The sequence below is a fragment of the Macrobrachium nipponense genome, chromosome 10, assembly GCF_015104395.2.
Source record: "Macrobrachium nipponense isolate FS-2020 chromosome 10, ASM1510439v2, whole genome shotgun sequence".
NCBI classification, from domain to species: Eukaryota; Metazoa; Arthropoda; class Malacostraca; order Decapoda; family Palaemonidae; genus Macrobrachium; species Macrobrachium nipponense.
This window is the reverse complement of record NC_087204.1, coordinates 56,013,674-56,038,492: the sequence shown is the minus strand read 5'-3', so window position 1 is coordinate 56,038,492 and position 24,819 is coordinate 56,013,674. Positions and strand designations below refer to the sequence as shown.

General features: G+C 39.4%; 1 protein-coding gene across 1 annotated transcript in view; it reads right to left on the bottom strand.

The window, feature by feature from the left end:
* LOC135223630 (son of sevenless homolog 2-like) overlaps window positions 1–24,819 on the bottom strand; it is a 547,573-nt gene that overhangs the window by 368,720 nt on the left and 154,034 nt on the right. The window contains 1 exon segment of the mRNA XM_064262244.1: window positions 5,702–5,774. Within this exon segment, the coding sequence (XP_064118314.1) occupies window positions 5,702–5,774 (73 nt within the window).

Sequence of the window (24,819 nt, the reverse complement as noted above, 5' to 3'; positions counted from 1 at the left end):
AACTTTAATCACAGCTGTTAGTACAGCTTCAAGAATAGCGACTAGTACAGCCCTAAGTACAGCTGTGTTGTACTCCAGCCTCATGAAAATGTGGTATTTCATGTGCATATCAGGGGCAGACGTGTTGGAGGTCTCTCTCGCGTTTCTTTACAGAAAAGAAGGGTCTTTTGCCCTTGGTGACTATACCTCTTATAGTAAGCAATGTGCTAATAGTGTCTCCACGTAATACCCGGCATGTAAGCTGGAGAGTGTTATGCAATTGCAGATATATTAATTTTTTTCTTCTCCAATCAGTGCCTTAGAAATCTTTCAAATCGAGGCCTATTGGTCCTGTGAAATAGGTAAAAGAATGCAGTGTATGTGTTAGTGCTTGGCCCTTCCTTTACCGCAAAAATGTCATTAGACCAACCTCCAACCGTTGCGCAAGTGAACCTGTCACCTACTGGTGCCTGTGCCCCTCACACAAGTTCTGTACTCGCGAACAACTGTCTTTATTTTGTACAATACCAATTGAACCGTTCCGACGTCGAGTCCGCTATACATCTGTCAGTGATGTCTTCTCCGATGAGGAAATTAACGTTGCATATATGAAATGCAAAGATCTGATACCAGAGAGCATTCTCAAGGAGCGATCTGCAAAAAACCTCTCCTCTCACAAGAAAATATCATATATCACAAGAAAATATCATATATCACTAAGTGGCTAATGACCTACTCGGTGGAAATCTACGCCGATGACCCTTACAATCTGCCTACAAAGGGGCCTGCTGACCTAAGCCTACATACGGTGTACCACACAGCAGAAAAGGCCTTCCAAACAGCAAAATCCCTCTCAGAAATATTTTGAAAAAACTTGGAAAAAATCGAGGAGACAAATTATAAATTTTCAAGATTCTGAGACATGATCAAAGAACTACAGGAATCCCTAGACAGTCTTAAAACTGTGGAAACAAATAATCTCGCATGGATCTGGGATGCGAACAAAAGAGTGCAGGAATTGCAAGACAATCGCACAGATAGCCACCAGACTCCTTTGAATGCGGCGTCCAGTTTTTCCTCGCCTCCCAGCAACACGGGAGTGCCCCATCACCTATAGATTGTTCTGAAGGTACTGTTGGTTTCCCAACTTTTTCTCCCTCCCCAGCGCCTCCAATGGAAGATAAATCTCCGGTAATGATTATCAGCTCTAGTGATTCTCCCCACCATATCTCTCCCCCCCAAACCCCCATTGTGGATGCAGATGAGAGTGATCATGAGGTGTCTGGCAGCTGGCAGATACAAACAAGCAGAAAAATGAGAAGAACCTCTTGTTTGGCTGCCGGACCGGAGCCCAACATTCGAGTTTCACCTCGCCCAAAACCTGATAAGAGATGTCACGCATTAATTCACAATCTGCGCTCATCGGTGACACTAGACGCCATAGTGGAGAGAGTCAAGTTTCTCACTGGCTCTGACTCACTCATCTCTCACGAACTCCCATGCAAATATAAAAATAAAGTGGCCTACAGGATTACCTGCCTATTTCAACACCTCGATGTTCTTAATGGTGTGAATTTCGGTCCTAATATATTAGTTTCAAGATATAACCTAATCTGGGACCAACAACCCACTAGGGGAACTTACTGACACCCCAACCAAGGTCACTACCACCGCAAGCGCCAGCCAACCGCCTACGGCGAGCGACTGCCAACTCCCCCCTGGATAATCTCCCATCCACCCAAATGATCAGCACATTCATCTCTCACCTTCGTGAGTAGCCATGGATACATTGAACATAATCTTTTGGAATATTTTTGGCCTCAAGCGGAACATTCCTCTCCTAAACATTTTCTGTGAAAACTTCAAAGGCATCATTGCATTGCAAGAAACGCTCCTCTGGCCACATAACCTTGTCATCTGCAATTCAATACATGAAGACTTCAGAACTTTCTCGACTTCATCGATGCAAGTAACAGATCAAATAGTAGCCGGTCGCCCGAAAGGGAGCCTTTCTTTCCTGTGGCACAAATTGTTAGACAATATGAAAGGTGATGACCTACAGGAATGACAGATTGCTGGGGCTTCAAGTGACAGTAGGAACTCTAAAATCATAAAAATTAATGTTTATAAGCCCTGGGAAAATAAGAATAATTTTGATCATTACTGCATGATCCTAGGGGAGTTACACAGTATTAATCACGATTCTCCTGCTGATCATATTTATATAATTGGGGGCCTTAATTCTCACCCCACAAAACAATTTTATAATGAACTTACTCGCTTCTGTCATGACCATACTCTCCAAATTAGCGATGTAATGCTCCTTCCTCCCTCCCTCCTATTCATATGTACATAATAGAGAGGATGCAATTACAACTTCCTGGCTGGACCATTGCACCACATCTCCACAACTTCATGATTCTATTATGACCTGCAATATTCACTATGATCTTGGAACGGGCTATGATCACATCCCATTACAGGTGTCATTCAGTAACCCATCTCTCCCTACCGTGAACCCCCTAACTGACTGCCTGCCAGCAGTTAACTGGGATTTTAAAAACCAACAAAAAACCAGATACTTCAGGGCGACCACAGAAACCAGGTTGTGGTCAATAATTCAACCGGCAGATGCCTTACTTTGTACTAACACAAATTGTAGAAATGACCACCACAGGAGGGATCTGAATAAATTCTATTTGAACATAATCTCCACTATGCTTGCTTTGGGTCGGGCTGCCTATAAATTTTATCAAGGTAATTCTTGTAATATACCTGGATGGAAAGACTTGGTTAAAGATCTGTATACATACTCATGAGAAATGGTTTTACTGTGAAGGCAAAATGGTAGCCCGAGGGAAGGACACCCTGAATTACTAATGAGACAGGCGAGTGCGCAGTTCAAACTTGCTTTTAAGCACTGCAGATTAAATGAAAAATAACTAAGAGCCAATGCAATGTCTAGAAACTTAGAATTTGGTGATTATCTTTGTCTTTCGATAGACATCCAGTCTTTAAGTCCCAAAACTAAAAAGCTATCACAGATAGTAAGGGAAGCAGTCACAGACAATGCTATCACAAGTATGTGGGGGCAATCACTTTAACAATATCCTGAATTGCATAAATGATAAAGATTCCCGAAGGGATGTAAATAACCTCCTTATTAACAACATTCAGTTTCATTTTGCCGACCTTATTACGCCAGGTAACACCAGCGATGCCATAAACAGCCTACCTAATAATAAATCGCGCGGCTGTAATAGACTTCCCGCAGAGGCCTTCAAATTCTGCCATCCGATAATTTACATTTTGCTAGCTGCCCTATTCGATGTGTGCATAATTCACCAATTTCTTCCAGACTCCTTACTCTTAGTTCACTATATACCATTAATCAAAAACAAGCTAAAGGATGCAGCTGACTCCTGGCACCTACCAGCCGATCGAAATCACAACAATCGCATCGAAAATACTTAAGTTGGTTCTTCTAGCGAGACTTCTCTCCTTCTACACACCAGAGACAACCAGTTAGGATTTAAAGCAAACCAATCAACAGACACCTGCATCTACATACTGAAAGAATTGCTGAAATACTACCTATCATCAGCCTCTCCGGTTTTCCTTTGTTTTGTGGATGTGAGAAAAGCATTTGACAGAGTAAACTACCTGAAGCTCTTCCTGAAGCTGCATAAAGGAGGGACACCCCTATATCTAATTGGCATTTTATATTGCTGGTTCTCCACACAGCAATTCTGTCAAATGGGGTAACATATTATCGTACACCTTGGCTCCCTAAACAGGCATCGGCAAGGGGGCATTCTCTCTCCATACTTGTTTAATACATACAGATGCCTTGAATGTCAAACTGAACTCACTCCCAATCGATGCACTGTGGAACAACTATAAACCTCTGTTACACCAACGATATGGTTCTGATTCCCCATCAGTGCAAGGTCTCCGATGACTCATAGACACTTGCCACCAATATGCAGAGGAATTTGATATACTATACAACGAAACCAAGACCCAGTGCATGTCGCTGTAACCGAGATCGCTTAAGCATATTGCAGAACCACAAATTTTCCTCGGAAACCATCAGCTGGAATTTGTGTAAGAATTTCCGTATTTGGGTCACATTATCACCAACGACCAAAAAGATACGGCAGACACTGAACAGAGGCGTCTTAAACTATGTGCAACTGGTAACATGATTGCAAGGAGGTTGCCTTCTGTCACCGAGACATGAAACTGCTGCTCTTCCGCTCATACTGCTACAGTATCTATGGGTGTTCCCTCTGGACAAACTACACTTGAGAGACCATGAGACGTATCACAGTTGTGCACAATGACATTTTGAGAATCCTCACAAACAATCCTTGCTACCACTCCGCCACACAGATGTTCATAGAAAACCATCTGGACAATTTAAAAATCATTGTAAGGCGAACAATGTCCAGTCTGATAACCCGTGTGAAAAACAGCAGCAATTCGCTCATACAAAGCATCCTCAGGAGTGAAGCACAGCCACACATGCTTTGTTCTGGCACAGCCACACATGCTATAAGGTCACAAGTTACCTGGGCTCCAAGTCGCCCCTAAGTTGTTAATGGGAGGCATACTGGATTAAGTTCATTTGCAGTAGTGCACAATGCAACACTGGATTGCCCAGTAAGTCTGAAATTAGCAATTAAGTGCCAGTTTCTCTCACTAAATCTGCCGTCTCTTTTTCAAGATTTTATCTCCCACAATAAAATCTCGTTACAAACTGGCATGTGTATTCCCCACGTGAATTAAAGTATTTTATGAATTAATTCTTTGCTTAGTGATATTGTGTAAAACATCCCTACATTGTGATAACTCATGCAAGTGAGAGAATCTTTTATGTACGAATTCTTATCTGGGAAATCTGTTTCCAGCGATGTGTTATCCTGTCCCTCATGTTTAAACACCTACCACTCCTGTGAGTAATTCCCTTGAAGATTGTTAACTCAGCCTTGCTACAAACAAGCCCAACTTCTGAAACTAAGAGTCACATGAGCCACGGGCTCCACATTGCATTACCATTGTGTAACACAATCTATTGCATTCTGAAAGCCAGTTACTGTAACTTCATTGTAAGATACTTGTTGCAATTTTGCTGGATTGTATACCAGACAAGTTTTATTCTGCTTTTTGGTTAACTGTAAACTTCGTTGTAAGATACTTGTTGCACTTACTAGTATTTTGCTAGAATGCATACTGCCAAGTTTTATTCTACTTTATTGGTTAACTGTAAACTTTGTTGTAAGATCCTTATTTCACTTATTTTGCTGGATTGCATACCAGCCAAGATTTATTCTGCTTGCTTGAACTTTAACTCTGTGAAATAAAGTAAATTAAAGAAATAAACAGCTAGAAAATAGAACTTCATAGAATACCAAGTGTTCTCATTTTTCCCTTTTTTGCAACTGTCGAATTCCCACTGGTGGGGGAATAAAAGCTATATAATAGAGAGGTTGATTAATTTCAAAAACATTTTAACGATGATGGTGGTATGTATCTACCTACGAGGCAAGTTTTACAAAACCTATCAATTTAAAGATGGTCTCAAAGTTATATTTTCCCTTACTTGGAATAAAGATAAAACATGAACAAGCATATTTAAAAACGAAAACTGTTCCTCACTGCAATTACCTTTATCTTATGACCACTATACTACTTAATTTTATGTATAATATTACAATACCTTCTGTGTCTTCTCTGTCCAGTATTTCTACCATTCTTGTAAGAAATTTCTCCTTAAATTTGTATTCTCCAATCTGAAAAAAAGTATTATCATTATATATAAGCCATAACATCATAACAATATCAATTCCTGTCCTTTGCAAAAACAGAAAATACATCTTTAAAGAATCTTTATGCTATAGTACATAAAACCATTCTCATAAGTACAAATGAATTCTGATGACTGAATGACTGTATCACAAAAATGTATTTACTATATTGTTTGTGAGCTTGTGGAACATGAAGTATTACACTACTGCCTGGTTATCTTGTGATTAAGTTGTTTATACTGTACACTGACACCTCAACTTCATAATTTTGTTACTTGCCAGATGTGTTAAGTTCCCTCCAAAAATGTATACAGTGTTCCCCCTGTATTCACGGGGGATGTGTACCAGATACCCCCGTGAATAGTTAGAACCACCACTTAAAATGCTTATAACTGCCTATCTTGAAAGTTCCGATACCAAATGTTACCTTAAACAACATCCTACTTCAAATACATATACCTAAAATTACTAACCTATTAATGTATTAATCTTTGATGTTATATTATTAATATCATTTCAAAGTCATCTTAAACCTTTTACCATTAAAAATGTATACCTACAGCCAACAACAGAGAGAGATAGAGAGAGAATAACTCCTAGACTCCGACTCCTTCCCCTCCGCCAATACGTATATCAAACTGTCATTTACTCCCCTGCCCTCCTTCCTCAAAGTGGATAAAAAGACTGGGAATCACTATTTTTTTTATTAATCTTATCAATATTGAAAATTAGTTATAAGGTAAATCATTTATTTATATTACAAAACAAATACGTAAACATACGAGAGAGAGAGAGAGAGAGAGAGAGAGAGAGAGAGAGAGAGAGAGAGAGAGAGAGAGAGAGAGAGAGAGAGAGTTATTGTTTAATCTCATTAAACTTAATATTATTTGACAACTAGTACTGTATATTAATATTTTACAATAAAATGTAGTAATACCCTTAAAGATATACTCCATACATAAACTTCCTTCCATGCCAAACAGAGGGCAAGAGTTACCACTTTGAAACATGCTACTCATGTGGAAAATAGATAGAGAGAGAGAGAGAGAGAGAGAGAGAGAGAGAGAGAGAGAGAGAGAGAGAGAGAGAGAGTTATCCTTATGTAAAAGAGTGAAATGGATAGATTATTGTATTTCTTTAAAATACTATCACATATGAATTTTGAAATTAGTTATATTATCAATATTATTATTATTTGAATTTTGAAATTAGTTATATTATTAATATTATTATTATTATGTGAAAATATTAATAAACATATACACATGTACCATAGAAATTCTCACATCTCAGTAAAAGAGAGAGAGTTATCCATATTTGAAAGAGTGAAATGGAAAGGTTATTGAAGTAGTATTTCTTTAAAATGTTATCACATATGATTTTTGTAATTAAAGTTATTATTATTATATGAAAATATTAATAAACATATTATACATACATGTACCATAAAAATCTCTCATCTCAGTAGAGAGAGAGAGAGAGAGAGAGAGAGAGAGAGAGAGAGAGAGAGAGAGAGAGACACACTCCCTCCCCTCCTATCACATTACTTGATATATTTGACAGCTGTCGGTCCTCAGTTTGGTACCTAGAGTTTGAAAGAAAGATGCGTGAAGACTGGAATTTGCTTCATTCTTACATAATTCTATAATTTATAAACTAAAATCTTACTAATTCACTGCAGTATTTTCTTTAATGAATTGATTGCTCTTTACATTTATATTATTTGAAAATTGGTAAATTATTTATTTATCACACAGAAAACATACATCTCTGTAAGAAAAAAAGAGAGAGAGAGAGAGAGAGAGAGAGAGAGAGAGAGAGAGAGAGACGAGAGAAGATGGGGACCTTGAGAGAGAGAGAGAGAGAGAGAGAGAGAGAGAGAGAGAGAGAATTATTATTGTTATTATGTGATATCATTTAATTTGATTAAACTTACTAATACAGTATTGATCAATATTAATATTTTAAAATTAGTAAATCCTTTTTGTAACATAAAAATGTATTTAGTCATGAAAATAACATCAAAATACGCTAATTTGGGTTTATTTAATGTCGGAAAAAACCCACAAATAGGCGAATTTCCCACAAATAATGGGTAGATAAGGCACAGGGAGAAATCAATGAATCCGTGAATCTGCGAATCTGGAGAACACGAATACAGGGGGCCCACTGTACTAGACATGGTGATATTTTTTGGCTTTGCAAGTATATGTACAAGCTTTTTTTCTGCATTACGAGTTCTAACTAGTACAGTGTACAATATAGTTCATAATGCAATTCACCTGTTGTGGATTGTTAAATTTATCCTTAAAATGTAATTTTTTTAAAGTGAAAGTGTAATTTTTTGTTCATCAGGCAATAACCTGCTCAGAAATTTTGAGTTCAGTTAAAGGCATTTTCATGTATAGGTGTATAGTGCCTGTACTTCAGAACATTCAATCTCACTACTTGCAAATAATTATCTTTCAAACTTAGAAAAACTTGTTCCCCACATGGATTTTATTAAAGAGATTTTGTTTTATAGTATGAGCACATGCTCACATTGCAAGTGCACCACAAATCAGAAAATCATAATTAATCAAATGTATAATATTTTTAAAATTCTTTTTCTAAAGAGACAGCCAACGCTTCTTAGATTCACTGTGTGAGCATACACCTAGAAATTTTAAGATTTGTGGTCAAAAGTTCAAATGCCACAGACTACCACTTCCACACCCAACAAGTTTGGAAAATCATTGTGTGGTCCATTACAAAACAATAAATTCTAGAATTCTTGCATGGACAAAAATGTCCAGTCACCACAATCCCACTGGGGCCTCACTAGCAACACTGTGTATTCCACAAATTACGTATATTTTCATTAAATACAAGAGAGAGAGAGAGAGAGAGAGAGAGAGAGAGAGAGAGAGAGAGAGAGAGAGAGAGAGAGAGAGAGAGAGAGAGAGAGAGCATGTGCAACACTGTGTATTCACAAATTACTGTATATTTTCATTAAAATACAAGAGAGAGAGAGAGAGAGAGAGAGAGAGAGAGAGAGAGAGAGAGAGAGAGAGAGAGAGAGAGAGATTACATAAAACCATTAAATTCGTTGACCATTGTATGGCATTGTTAAGCTCCGAGTGTCACTGGAGTTATGAGGTAGGGAAATTGATACAGAAAAAGACGAAGGGAAGAATTTTCTTTTGAAATTAGTTATTGTATTATTACTACTTCTATTATTATTATTATTATTATTATTATTATTATTATTATTATTATTATTATTATTATTATTATTATTATTTGAAAATATAATAAACACGTGCATCTACCATACAAATTCTCTCATCTCAGTAAGAAAGAGGAATTATCCTTACAAGTGAAATGGAAAGGTCATTTTCATCTCTTTAAAATACGACCATTATGAATTTTGTAATTAAAGTTTTATTATTATTATTATTATTATTAAATAACTGAAATTATCAATAAACATTTTACATACTAGTACCATAAAAATCTTTCATCTTGGTAAATGAGAGAGAGAGGAGAGAGAGAGAGAGAGAGAGAGAGAGAGAGAGAGAGAGAGAGAGAGAGAGAGAGAGAGAGAGAGAGAGAGAGAGAGGGTGTTTATCTCTCTCTGTTCTCTCAAAAAATACTTATAACGCTTCCAGCGAAAGAGGGGGAGGGAGTTACCACTATGACACATTATCATCTTGTGTGGCAAAAAGAGAGAGAGAGAAAGAGAGAGAGAGAGAGAGAGAGAGAGAGAGAGAAGAGAGAGAGAGAGAGATTAACTTAATTAAAAGTGACATGGATAGGTTAGTACATATTGTATTTCTTTAAAATACTATCACATATGAATTTTGTAATTATACAGTTATTATTATTATTATTTGAAAGTATTAAAAACAAATAGTACAAGTACATAAAAAATCTCGAGTCTCAGTAAATGAGAGAGAGAGAGAGACCTTACAGACCTTACAGTTCGTTCGGGTTGCCCCAGGTCCCTCAGTGTGAGGCGCCTCTAATGTCTACCAGAGAGTTGCTAGTACATCTTCCGTATATTTTGCATCTTCCAATCTTGGATGGTTCTGGGATGCCAGTTTAGATATTTGTCGAGCTTATTCTTAACACATCTACGCTCACTCCTGATATATTCCTCAGATGAGCTGGCAACGCATTGAATAGACGCTGCATTATCGATGCTGGTGCGTAGTGGATTAATGTTCTGTGTGCTTTCCTTATTTTTCCTGGTATAGTTTTGGGCACTATTAATCTACCTCTGCTTGCTCTTTCTGATATTTTTAGTTCCATGATATTTTCTGTTATTCCTTCTATCTGTTTCCATGCCTGAATTATCATGTAGCATTCTCTTCTCCTTTCTAGACTATATAATTTTAAGGATTGTAGTCTTTCCCAGTAGTCTAGGTCCTTAACTTCTTCTATTCTAGCTGTAAAGGACCTTTGTACACTCTCTATTTGTGCAATATCCTTTTGATAGTGTACCATATCATATTGCAATATTCAAGTGGACTACGAACATATGTTTTTATAAAGCATAATCATGTGTTCAGCTTTTCTTGTTTGAAGTGCCGTAACAACATTCCATTTTTGCTTTACATTTTGCCAACAGAATGGCTATTTGATCATTGCATAACATGTTCCTATTCATCATCACACCAAGGTCTTTAACTGCTTCCTTATTTGTGATTGTCTCATTATTAGGTCCCCTATATGCATATAGCTTTCCTTCTCTGTCTCCATAATTTATTGATTCAAATTTATCAGAGTTAAATACCATCCTATTTACCTCTGCCCATCATATACTTTGTTAAGGTCTCTTTGTAGAGCGTTCCTATCTTCATCACAAGTAATTTCTCTACTTATTCTTGTGTCATCAGCGAAAACTACTCACTACCGAATCCTTAACATTACTGTCTATGTCTTCAATCATAATAAACAAACAATATTGCAGCTAGCACCGTACCTTGTGGCACACCGGATATTACCTTGGTTTCATCCGATTTCTCATCGTTTGCAATAACTATCTGTTTTCTGTTGTGTAAAAATTCTTTTAACCATCTTCCTACTTTATCTACGATATTGTTGTTTTCTAATTTCTTTGCTAATATATTATGGTCTACTTTGTCAAAAGCTTTTGCAAAGTCTAGATAAACACATCTGTTTCATTTCCGCTTTTCATATTTTTGAATATGTTCTCACGGTGGGACTAACAGTTGGGTTTGTGTACTTTTTCCGGGTATGAAACCGTGTTGTCCTATATTAAACAAATTATTTTTTTATTAAATGTTTCATAATATTTTTCTTCATTACCCTTTCATACACTTTCATAATATGTGATGTTAGACTCACAGGCCTATAATTACTTGCCTCTAGTCTTGATCCACTTTTGAAAGTAGGGGTGATATATGCTAATTTGTGCTCATCATAAATCTTCGCCTGTATCTACACTTTGTCTTAATAATATTGCAAGTGGCTTCGCGATAGAATGAACTACTTTCTTTAACAAAATAGCAGGGACTCCATCCGGCCCTGCAGCAGCTCCATTTTTAATTTCATTAATGCCTGCACAATATCAGCTTCATTAATTCTATGTCAGCTAAATATTCACTATTTTCGTCCCTTACTTCTATATCATTTATCTTTCAGGGTGAATTCTCTCTTATATCGTTCTGCCAGTATGTTGCAAATTTCCTTTTTTTCATTCGTTAATCTCCCTTCAATTCTCAGAGGGCCTATTTCTATTCTTCTTTTATTCATCTTCTTCGCATATGAGTATAATAGTTTGGGGTTTTGCTTGATATTTAATAGGGTTTTTTCTTCCAAGTCCCGTTTTTCATTTTCTTTTGATTGTATAATCTTTTGTTCTGCATTTTCTATCTTACTTTTTTAGTTCTATAACTTTCCATGCATTTTTTTCTTTTGCAAGACCTTTTTTCCACTTTCTGATTTTTCTGGAACAAGATCCTTCTGTCTCTTGGTATGCATGAATGATGTTTACTGTTTTTCTTCTTCGGTATATATTTATCCACTATTTTCTCCAATATTTTATATTAATATCTCCGCCTATTTACCCTTATGTCATCACTACGAAAATGTTATCCCAATCTTTGTTTATTTGTTCTCAATTAATTTCTTAACCAAAATTTTTATATTTTTTACTGTAGAAGTTGTATTTTCCATATCCTTCCCACTTTTTCATTTCTTGCTTATCTCTATTTTCACTTGCTTTGTAATGAATGTTAATTCTATGACATTATGATCTGAAATACTCGCATTATAAACTATTTTTCTTTAACTTTAAATAATTCATCTCGTTCACAAATACTAGGTCTAAAGTATTTTCCTTTCTTGTTGGCAGGTGATTTATTTGTTGAATGTTGTATTCTAGTAGCATATCTAATAGCTTTTCAAATTGCCTCTTATCTTCTGCACTACTATTACTCTCTTTTTTATATGTATAAGTACAACCACAGTCTCCTATTCGTTTCTTTCCATTCTACGAAGGAAAGTTGAAGTCACCAGATAGGAGAATAGTCCAGTCCTTGTGATTTCTTCTACATATATCATCCAATTTTTCAATTATTAAGTCAAACTCTTTAGTATTAGGAGGTCTATATATTACTACTATGTTCATCAATTTTCAGATTCAAATTCTACGCTATTAGTTCACATTCTGAGTTACTATATTTCTCATATATTTTTCCTTGTTTTTTGTCTTTCCCATATATTGCGGTACACCCTTTATTCCTATTTTTTCATTCTAATCTATAAGTTTGGAACCCTTTTATTTGATCATCATTCCCAGTCTCTTGGGAATACCAGGTTTCACTTATATTCATTATATCTATTTTCTTTTCATTTTGGGTTAGTTTCTTCTAAGTACTCTATTTTTTCTTTTGAGTTACTCGTAACTAAACCCTGCGCATTCATCACTATGATGGTTTGCGTGTTTCTCCTTCATTTAATATTGGTAGTAATAAGGATTTTCCCATGTCTCTTTTCCTTTCTGGTATGTTTGGTTCTTTTTTTCATTTCCAGAAATTCTGACATTAAAAATCCAACTTTTCCATTATATTTGATCTTCCTCATCATAATTATTCATTTTGTGTCTGAATCTGCAATTTTTCTCCGTTTCTGCAATAGAGAGGAGAGAGAGAGAGAGAGAGAGAGAGAGAGAGAGAGAGAGAGAGAGAGAGAGAGAGAGAGAGAGAGAGAGGGGGGGGGGGGGGGAATCTCATGAACACGTGATTGCAACACTGCAGCTCTTCCCCCTCCTGGCTGTCACAGAACTTGATATATCTGACAGTTTTAATACCTGGATCTCGAGAAAAGGTTACTGGAAGAAGACTTGGATTTCCTTCATTCTTCCATAATTTTTTAAATATAAGCTAAAATCTTACTAATTCTCTATGGTATTTTCTTTAATGAATTGATATTATTGCTGTATAAATTAATATTAATATTTGAAAATAGTAAATCATTTATCATACAAAAAAACATACTTTTGTAGGAGAGAGAGAGAGAGAGAGAGAGAGAGAGAGAGAGAGAGAGAGAGAGAGAGAGAGAGAGAGAGAGAGAATTATTATTTTTATTATGTAATATCATTTCAACTTATTAAACTTACTAATACAGTATTAATCAAAATTAATATTTGAAAATTAGTAAATCATTTTTGTATTATAAAAATGTATTTAGTCATGAAAATAAACATCAAAATACACTAATTAGTGATTATTTTTGTCGGAAAATACAAAGAGAGAGAGAGAAGAGAGAGAGAGAGAAGAGAGAGAGAGAGAGAGAGAGAGAGAGAGAGAAACTATGGTTTTTATATCCAAGTCTAAGTAGAGTATAAATGGATTCTTTAGGTGAAATAATGTTTCAATGATATTTTGCTGTTTTGTATTAAAGGATATGTATACTGTTTGAGAATGCGTTCCTTATCCTTGACTATGGTTACCATACAGTTTAATAGCGTAAATTAATTTATGCGCCCTCTGCTCAGAACTAGTTCTGCGTATGAGGTATCGTTAAAAAAGCATAAAAACCGTCGTAACCTTGGAATTTGCGTTGTAATCTAACCAGAAACTTAGTTTTGTTAATTATGTATACTGGAAACAAGCATTAATTTTTTCATTATTTGCGCTTTTGGACTGTTATAAACTGCAAATCCCAAGCTAGTGTATCCATTCGCTCAGAAACTAGTTCCGCATATGAGGCGTCACTAAAAAAATTAAAAAAATATGACATAAAAAGTGTCGAAAATCATCATAAACTCAAAATTTTTGTTGTAATCTAACCAAAAACTTATTTTTATTAATATACTGTGCTAAACTATAAAGGATTTTTATCATAGTATGCGTTTTTAAAAAGCGTCGTTAACTCGGAGCGTCGGAAGTGTCAGCTTTGGAAGCGTCAGCGTCGTAACCTCGGAACAAGTTCCGTAACCCAGGGCGGATTTTTCAATGAATATTTAAGAAAAAGCGTCGTAACCTCGGAACGTCGTAACCTCGGAACGTCGTAAGCCGGACCCGTCGTAACCCGGGGACCGCCTGTATACCGCCTGTATACATATTTCATTGACACTTAAAACAGTAGAGTAATGACTTGATACAGCAATATATGTGTACAAGTTTATTTGCACAAAAAAAAAAAAAATATGAAACACTATTAATGTACTGTTCCCTCTCTCCCTCCCTCTCTCTCTATAGTACATAAATAAGTTACATCTCAGTACTAGTTAAAGCTATTAGGTATGTCGATACGACATGGGTATACGGAATATCAAATAAAATAAATATCTTTATGCCTCCTCTAACATAATTTATGAAATGTTTCATACTTACTGTGTCCCCTCCTGCCCCATCTTTTTGGTACAGCATTTTTATTCACATTCACTGAGTTCAATACTGTACTTAATACAGAAAAATAAATACATATATCTTTCATTCATTAAGTATGAGTGCATGTGTACACTCAGAAACACAAGACAGTTTTCATAAGCTTTCATTCATCAATTTTTTCTTTTTTACTGAAAACACATGATCTCATCAAATTTACTCTAGAATATATGAAAATACAATGTAAAATATAGCAAAGAAGTTAAATCTGCAAAACAAAAGTGTTAAAATACTTAATAACACCATACAGTGCTCCCCCACATATACGCATTAACAGGATCCAGAATCTGCAGCGGAAATGAAAAACTCCCTAAAAATTCTTATAACTGGGTTATAACTGCCAAATACCCTGTATCTCTTAAAATAAAATGCTTGTAACTATTTTAACATTTCACTGCTTAATTTGATAGTTAAAACAAAAATATACCCTATATTATCATATTAAAATAATTTAATACGAATTTCAAATGAAAATACACCCCAAACCATCATCCCAAAGTAACATTACATTACAGTATTCTCCTAGTAATGTTTCTAAGTAGGCTATATACACCCCTAAATTGCCTGTAACTGCCTATTTTAACAGTTCATCACCAAACTTGACATTTCAAACAAAAATGAAAAATTTTCTAAGACAATTTGTATTTTTCATAGCTACAAACCTGAGGTCTTAACAATAGGATAATTTCTAGTGCCTAGCTGGATCCAGTAAAAGCAGATGAAAGCAAGGAATCTTGTGGTATCTGGCAACGCCTCCATAGATCGGGTGAAGAGCGGTCAAACGCCGATCATCTACTCCAGTCTTTCCCAACTCAGGATGACTTAACAAAAAGAGGGACGGCTAGAGGCGGGCAGTATAACGTTAAGACCTCAGGTTTGTAGCTATGAAAAATACAAATTGTCTTAGAAAATTTGTCATTTGTTCATATGCGAACAAACCCTTGGTCTTAACAATAGGATAGACTCATACTTGGAGGGAGGTATAAGACATCCTAGACTGGTTGGGGGCCTACCCACCAGTCCAGCTCTCAAAAGAAATAATTCTTAGAGAGGGACTGAAGCCCATTGAGAAGCTAGATACATTAAAATCTAACCACTCAGAACCTGAGTGACGTACAAGATATATGGGATAACCATTGTATAGGGAAGCAAAGAGAAACTTTGACTGTCCAAAAAACAAACCAGGGCACTAGGGTTTGTAGTACTCCCGACTCCTCCTTGCCAAGGAGCAGAGCCCATGCTACTAAATAGTGGGTAAGATATTGTATACCTCACTCACCTGTATCAGACCGAAGGAAGAAGGAAAGGTAAAAGAGAAAGGAGGAGGCCAGCCAACTCACTCATTCTCTCATCCACACAATCATCTTAGGTAAGATAAAAAGGTGCCCCGTTAAGGGCAACTATGAGTTACACAACCTGTTGGGCAGCCACCACAGGACCCAGGGAAATGTGTCCATAGATCTGTGGGCAACATCCTTAAGATAGAAGGAGGTGAATGTGGACTGGCGTAACCAAGTACCAGCGCTCAGCACTCTATGTACAGCCAAGTTCTTTTTGAAAGCCAGAGAGGGACCAATACCCCTAACGTCATGTGCTCTAGCCTGCACAGACGTGGTAATGGAATCATCAAGAGTCAAGTATGCCTGTCTGATGGCTTCCAGTATTCAAAAAGAGATAGTATTCTTAGACACCTTTCTTTGTATGGCCTGTACTGACAAAAAGTCTGCGGCAGCCTTGTCTAAGGTGCCGAGTCCTTTTACGATAGTAAAGCAGGGCCCGGACAGGGCACAACAAAATCTCTTGAGCATCACCACCCACAAAGTCAGTCAGTGATGGAATGGAAAACGAAGCGAACCTGTCATCATGCACCAAGGGATTTTGGATCTTGGCCACGAATTCTGGAACAAATTCGAAGGACACTGACTTCCAACCCCTGGTGTGCTTCACCTCATAACTCAGACCATGGAGCTCTCCTACCCTTTTGGAAGATGCCAAAGCCAACAGGAAAACTGTCTTGAGCGTCAGGTTCCTATCAGATGAGCGGCGCAAGGGCTCATATGGACTCTTAGTCAAGCTCTTAAGCACCAAGGAAACACCCCACGTTGGGAGCCTGAACTCTCTAGGAGAAGACGACTGCTCAAACCCCTTAACTAGCAGGGAAAGTTCCCAGGAAGAGGAGATGCCGATACCCTTCAGGCGTAACACCAAACTCAGAGCCGCCCTGTAGCCTCTAATAGCAGACACGGACAAATGTTTCTCATCTCTGAGGAAGGTTAAAAAGTCTGCTATTCGCTGAATAGAGGTCGTGAGTGGAGAAAAACCCTGTTTACGACACCAATCACAGTAGATCGCCCATTTGCCTTGGTAAACTGCGGAGGTTGACTTCCTAAGACTGCTGGACATGTGCCCAGCTGATTTCTGAGAAAAGCCTCTCTCTCGGAGGAGATAGTTGATAGCCTCCAACCGTGTAGAGACAGGGATTCTACTGACTGGTGGAACCTTTCTGCATGGGGCTGACACAGGAGATGCCACCAAGGGGGAATCTCCCTCAGAATCTCTGACAACAACGATAGCAAATCTGGAAACCATTCCGCCTCAGGCCACAGAGGGGCTACCAGGGTCATTCTGAGACCCTGTGAACCCAACAGCCTGTTCAGAACCTGACGGATCAAACAAAACGGAGGGAAGGCATACGCCTCCAGGTTGTCCCAGGGATGTTGGAATGCGTCTTCTGCCAATGCCAAGGGATCTGGGACCACTGAACAGAACACCTCCATCTTCCTGTTGTAACGTGTCGCGAAAAGGTCCAGCATGGGTCACCCCCAAATCTGGAAAAGCCTGTCCGCCACCACTTGATGAAGGGACCACTCTGTGCCTAAGATCTGATCCCGGCGACTGCGTTTGTCTGCGACCACGTTCCGCTTCCCTGGGATATACCTGGCTGAGAGCTCTACCAAATTGCTGATTGCCCACTGGTGAAGCTCGACGGTCAAGGCATGAAGTTGCTGAGAAACTAGGCCTCCCTGTTTGTTCATGTAGGCTACCACCATGGTGTTGTCCGACATGAGAACGACAGTGACCCTCTACCATCCCCCGAAACTCCTTCAGACCCAGGAAAGCCGCCTTCAACTCCAAGACGTTGATATGTTGCTGCTTGTCCTCTAAACCCCAAACACCTGAAGCGATGAGGCTGCCTAAGTGTGTGCCCCAACCTGCGAGGGAGGCGTCCGAGAACAGAAAGAAGTCCAGAGGGAGAGCACGCAGAGGGATGCCCTTCAATAGATTCTGGTCGTCCAACCACCAACAAAGGTCTTCTCTCACTTTAAAAGACAGTGGGACCATAAACCGGGGAGTCCCCCGCTGGAGACCAGAATTCCCCCAGTCTCCATTGCAGAGACCGAAGATGAAGACGCCCATGAGGGACCAGCTTCCCCAGGGAAGATAGGACTCCCAGAAGAACCTGCCACTGATGAGCTGACTGATGCGACTTTGAAAGGAAGTTGCGCGCCACAGCCCACAACTTCTCCAATCTCTGATCCGACGGGAAAACTCTTACCACTGTCGTATCGATGACCATGCCCAGGTAGAGAATCCTTTGAGTGGGTACGAGGTTCGACTTTTCCTGGTTGACTAATATGCCCAAGTCCAGACAGAACCAATGAAGACGATCCCTGTCTTGCAGCAGCTTCTCCCTGGAAACTGCCAAGACCAACCAATCGTCGAGGTACCTCAGCAAACGGATCCCCTGAGCATGGGCCCAACTTGACACAAGAGAGAAGACCCTTGTGAACACTTGAGGGGCTGTGGTCAACCCGAAGCACAAGACTTTGAACTCGAAGATCTTGTCGGCCAGAGAGAAGCGAAGGAACTTCCTGGACGTGGGATGAACAGGGATTTTGAAGTATGTGTCCTTCAAGTCAATCAACAGCATGAAGTCGCCTTCCCTGACAGCTGCCAACACCGAGCGCGGGGTCTCTATCTTGAACCGTGTCTTCCTGATGAAGCGATTCAAGATGGATAAGTCGATAACAGGCCTCCATCCTCCTGACACCTTGGGCACCAAGAAGATGTGACTGTAAAACCCCGGGGACGGACGCACTACTTCCGCTATCGCATCCTTGTCCAGCATTTTCTGCACTTCCTCCTGAAGAGCCAAGAACTTCAGAGAATCTGGGGGATACGTCTTCCTGAGCTGCGGCTTGTCCAACAGAGGAGGAGAGAAGTCAAATGGCAACAGGTATCTCACCCGAAGGACATCTACCACCCACTTCTCCGCCCCGTAACCCTGCCACTTGACCCAGTGGTCAGCCAGGCACCCCCCACCCGTGGCGCAGGAGGGAGAGGCACCCAACCTACCGACGGCCCCCTTGACCTCTGCCCCTGGGGCCTCTTCTTGGTTTAAAGGGACAAGAGCATGGAAGGCCCTGCCAAAATCGAGGTCCTCGATGGCCTACCAGGCGATGATCTCCTCGATTGCTGCTGGACCGGGGGAGGAGGGGGGGGCAGATGTCTCCGAGGGCGAGACTCTGATTTAGACATGGCTTGGTGCACCAGTCGGTCCTTGGTGTCAGCCCGACGTCGGTCTATCGCATTGGCGAGTTCTGTCCGTGGAAACAAAAATAGAGACTCAAACAGATCACTGTTCCTCAAGGCCAGCAAAGACTCGGTGTTGAGCGACCTCTCCATCCTAGACAAAGCCGCGTCCCTCCTAACCAGAAGATTAGCCCATGAATTGGCACTGAGGTGAGCCAAATATGAAAACGCCTTGCCCCCGGACTGCAAAAGACTGGCAAGCGAGGCGGCACTCACCAACCCATCAGGGGACCTGTCAGAAGCTTTCTTGGCAATCACCACAGACCAGAGGTTCAGCCAAGAAACCGTCTGCAACATGGAGGCCGCCGTAGATTCCAAAGCTAAGGCGTCTTGCGGAGATAAGAACGGAGCCACTGACCTCACCTGTTCCAAAGTCAAACCCGGCTTCAGGCAACGACGGCAGGGTTAAGGTGACATGACAACAAAAACGCAGAGCTCGTAGCATAGTACTTCCTATGTCTTGTGAGAGGTGGGGGTAGTAGTTTGGTAGAGCCTCTAGAGCGAAGTGAACCGTCCCGGTCAGAAACAGAGGCGTTAACCTTCTGCAAGACCGACTGAATGTGCCCTGACAACGGCAGCTGGAGAGATGATTTGGGGTCCTGAGTAGCTCCCACCAAGGCTTCCAAGCAAGAAGGAGTGTAAGACGACCGAGCCTGAGTCCTACTTTTCAAATTGTTGAACCCACAAATGAGATCAACAACCTCCAAAAAGGAAGACAAACTCCTGCGTGTCCCCCTCTTCCTGCTCTGGCACCGGTGACCGACGACGAGAAGGATGTGTAGGCTCTTTTAACGCGTTTTCTTCACCAAAATTCACAGAAGGATTAGTAGGCAAACAGTCTGAAACCCCTACTAGCCTATCTGGGCTGGGTCCAAGCGTTAGCCTCCGAGACAGACCCACTGTAACATTAGGCACATCACTTACCTCAACAGGTGACTCCAGACGTCCATGAACAGACACAGGCATGGTGGCCGTACGTACGTGAGATGGGGGGTGAAACTCGAGCACTCGAGATTGACGGAGAATCCCTTATAGTGGAAGACTTGGAAGCAAGCAAACACTCCGGCTGCACCACATCCGTGCTCACTACCTTCGACTTCTTGACAGGCGCCTTCAGATCTTTACGGCGACGAATAGGAGAAGAAGGAGCACTATCATCACGTGCACGGACGGGGGAGGTTACAACACGCTTGTGATGTGCAAAGACGGGGTGGGGGGGTGGGGTGGTTGCACATACGAGATTCGGCAGCGAAGCAACCCCTGCAGAACACACATCACTAACACTGCCTAAAACCACAGCACTCTCGGGAACACGTCTGTGCTGTTCCTCCCTCGGCGGCGAAGGAAGGGCAAAGTCCTTAGCCTTCCAACGCTTAATACGCCTACAAGGCGTAGAGGGGGAAGAAGGGAAGAGGAAGACCTAGGCACCTTAGCTTTATGTTGCACTCTTCTCGGAAGGCGGGGACGAAGCAACGCGTTTCCTACCAGTCCTCCCAACCGATAAGGTAGCCAAAACTTCACATCTAAAACAGAGTCCCCCAACTTCACATCTAAAACAGAGTCCAGCCCCTGAAGCACTGCCTGGCATATGATCTTGGACTGATGTGCCAGAGAAGGCTCTGAAGACAAGGAAGGGAGATGTTTCGAACTAGGCGGCAGAGATGACGTCGCGGCTAAGAGAGGTGTATCGGAGGAGGTGACTGGGAGATACGTAATCGATGAGAGTGACATCACGACTTCCCCTCTGAGCAAGGGGGAAAGAGACGCCAATGGCGGAGGAATACACAAAAATGGGCCCCGTGATGACAATAACAAGGCTGACGCAGCAGCATCACTCCGAGAAAAGGCGGCGGCAGACACCGGCAGAGCAATACAGGCGGCCCGCGGTTAACGGCGCAATCACTCAACGGCGAATCGGTTTTACGGCGGTCGTCAAAAATATTCATTAAAAAAATAAGGCATTTTAAAGGTATCTTTACGGCACAAATTTCAGTTAACAGCGCCGCTAGCGCCGTTGTCTAACGAGTTCATACATATGTAGAAATGCCGTTCAGACCATAAAGGTTATGCAAATTATATTAACAAATTTTATGGAGAGTTATTACGTAGGTATTAGGGTAAAATATATGCCTCTGACGCTGTTCTATGCCGAAAATATCGAGTTACATAAGTGCAAATTTAGCTATGGATGTGTCTATTCATAATTGTTCATGCTTTTGTTTAAAATGTGTGTGAAAATGTATTACGTGAAAGGCATTTTTATTTCTGTACAGAAATATGATACAAAGGCAGCTTTTGAAACTGCCCTTCACGATAGCAAATACGATGTTTTTTCATGTTCTTTTCTGTGCAGAAATATGATAAAAAGGCAGCTTTTGAAACTCCCCTTCAAGTTATCGACTACGATCTGTTTTTCAAGTTCGTTCTTGTATGCCGCCGCGGCATACAAGAACGAACTTGAAAAACACATCGTAGTCGATAACTTGAAGGGGAGTTTCAAAAGCTGCCTTTTTATCATATTTCTGCACAGAAATAAAAATACCCTATTCGTAATACATTTTCATACACATTTTAAACAGAAAAGCATAAACATATATAAAATCGACACATCGATCGCTAATTTGCACTTTTTTTGCCGCCGTCTGCCGCTCTTCCAAAAATATCGAGTTAAAAAGAGAGAGAGAGAGAGGAGAGAGCGAGAGAGAGAGAGAGAGAGAGAGAGAGAGAGAGAAGAGAGAGGAGAAAAAAAGAAAAGTGTGCAGATTTAGCGATCGATGTGTCGATTTTTCAAATGTTTATGCTTTTATGTTTAAAATGTGTATGAAAATATATTGCGTAAAGGTATTGTCATTTTTGTACAGAAATAAGATACAAATTAAGGCAGCCTTTGTAACTACGCTCCACGTTGTCAGGGGATGGTTTTTCATGTTCGTTCTTGTCCGCCAGTTCCGAAAAATGCATTGTGTTATTTTATTAATTATGCATCTTTTCCATAAATCCTTTAAAAAGTTATACATTATTTCACTGTATCCAAGAATATTGTATGTATTCTCATATTATTGTATTTTAAAATACTACGGCAACTTAAGCCCGTATTCCGCGGAGCGGCCAATGTTGTGGTTTGAAATCAGCTGATGAATACGAGTCTGTTTCACCATAACGCAATTCTGAGCGAATGCTCTTGCTTCTAGTTAGCATAAACGAATATCTAGATACTTGACTTATATGAGACAAAGTTATTTTTCCTTATACAGCGTGTTTTTAGGTGGAAATATTTATTGAATATGTCTCGTTGTGAATGTGAACTACTATTTTTTTCGTTAACAGATTACGTTGGCGGCATGTTTATTGCGTAACAAATTACGTGATTCCGTTCGCAATACGTAATCCTTTATATCATCGTAATACGAACTTTACGTTATTTATCTTATATCGGCGTGAAACCAACAGTAAACTGTGTTCTTTCAAGCACAGTAGTTTTGATTAAAATTATTTTATCCCAATTTTATCTATGGTTGTGTGTGATGGCAGACGTTTACTGCAGTTTTATCCTTATAGTCATTAGCAGCTTGAACAGTTTTCTCAGCTTCAGTCATAATTAGGTTTAAATTTAACGGTATATTTCCCGATTGATCTTTAATCTATATTGATCTCCGATCTATAGCGAATAAAGTTATTACATTAAGATATCTCAGTTCTATTCTATACATAACGCCATTTATAACAAATACGGTAATGTTGCACTGTAGTACGATGATCGAAATACAAGCCAAACAGTTCGGTTGTACTTAGAAAAAAAAAATCGTTTCTCGTTCGGTTGTTCATGGTTGTACACGTTCACGCAACGAGTATAACGTTAAAACCATACTTTCACCATTCTCTTTTGCTGTTATTGAACTTATGTAACTAGAAGATGGATAAAGTTAGGCCATTGTAATTTGATCTCTCATAAAATCGAACTATCAAGACTAATGATCGTAACCTGAACACTACAGATACCTGTACACTGTATAAACTTTATTATATCTTTACATACTCTAGACACCCACATGTACTGTACAGTAAATTCAGTATAGTTACTTATAACGTGCATAAATACAATTTTACTTATTGCGCCGTTGTGGGATTACGGCGCCTTTGACTGGTCTAGAGTTTCGAAAGAAGGTGCGGCGGCCGTAGGCTGGAAAATCGCTCAGCGTCGAAAATCGCTTGGCGTCGGTGGCCAGGAACGGAACCCCTGCCGCTAACCGAGGGCCGCCTGTACAAGATGGCAGACTGCTCTCACCCACGGAGACGAGGCCAGGAGGAGGGGGATGGCCTGGCTGGACCGGGGAGGGGGGGTGCAAAATATTTAGATTTATGGTGAATTTAAAAAAAATCTTTCCTTCCCTTCGCGTGCGGATTCTCCGCCACAAATCTCCGAAATGCGTACGTCCCATTCTCAGAATATTTGCTCCGTTTCATATTAGGCATTTCATAGAGTTTTATATATGAAAATGTGCGCAATTTCATGTAGAATAAAACGAAAAATATTTGAAGGTTGTAGCTTTTCTTATTCCCGAAATAATTGCATATAAAAAATATATATATAAAAAAATTCGACATTCGGTCAACTTTAACTCGTCAGATATGGTCAAAAACTGCAAATGTAAGCTAATACTCTTACAGTATAGTAATATTCAATCATTTGTCTTCATTTTGAAAGAAATTGGAAGTCTCTAGGACAATATTTAGATTTATGATGAATTTTTGAAAAAAATATTTGTTTACGTCTGCGAGTTACGAATTCATGCATTATTTGGTGATAATATTTTCTCTGTGTTGCTTTTATCGTTTTACAATGTGTTAGATACCAAAATGATCGCAATTTAGTGTACATTAAAAAAAATAAAAAGTAACTAGTTACCTTTAACCGTTTTGCGCACAGCGCGATTTGAATACAATTATATATGAAATTTCGTTTTGCGCTATCATATATCGCATTATTTATATATGATAATGATAATTTTTTTCATTTCTGATGGTTGCATACTAAACTTCAGGCAATGACAAAAAAAGGAGCCAAAAATGAACTCTTAAATCTTGAAAACTAAGCGCGCTGTGATTTTTTGAAAAAAACATTTTTTCCGCTTCCGCGCTCACTCCGAAACCCCTCCGGCATACGGGAGACACTCCGAAACCCCTCCGGCATACGGGAGACAATTTTTTATTTACCGCTCCGGCGTAAGAGGGTTAAGAATATGTTTTCCCGTAACAAATAACATGATTATTTACAAAATTCCTTGTAAGGATTGCCCATCTTTTTACGTTGGTCAGTCAAATAAAAATTTGTGTGTACGTATTAAGCAGCATATGTATTCAGTTAGAACAGCCCAGACTTCAAATGCACTGTTTATCAATCTGATTGAAAAATCTCATGCGATACCTCTGTAGTTGCTAGATCTAATGATTATGTTTCAAGAAATTTACTGGAATAAGCAATTATACAAATCACTAATAAAAACAACCTAAATCTTAATCTGGGATTGTACCATTTG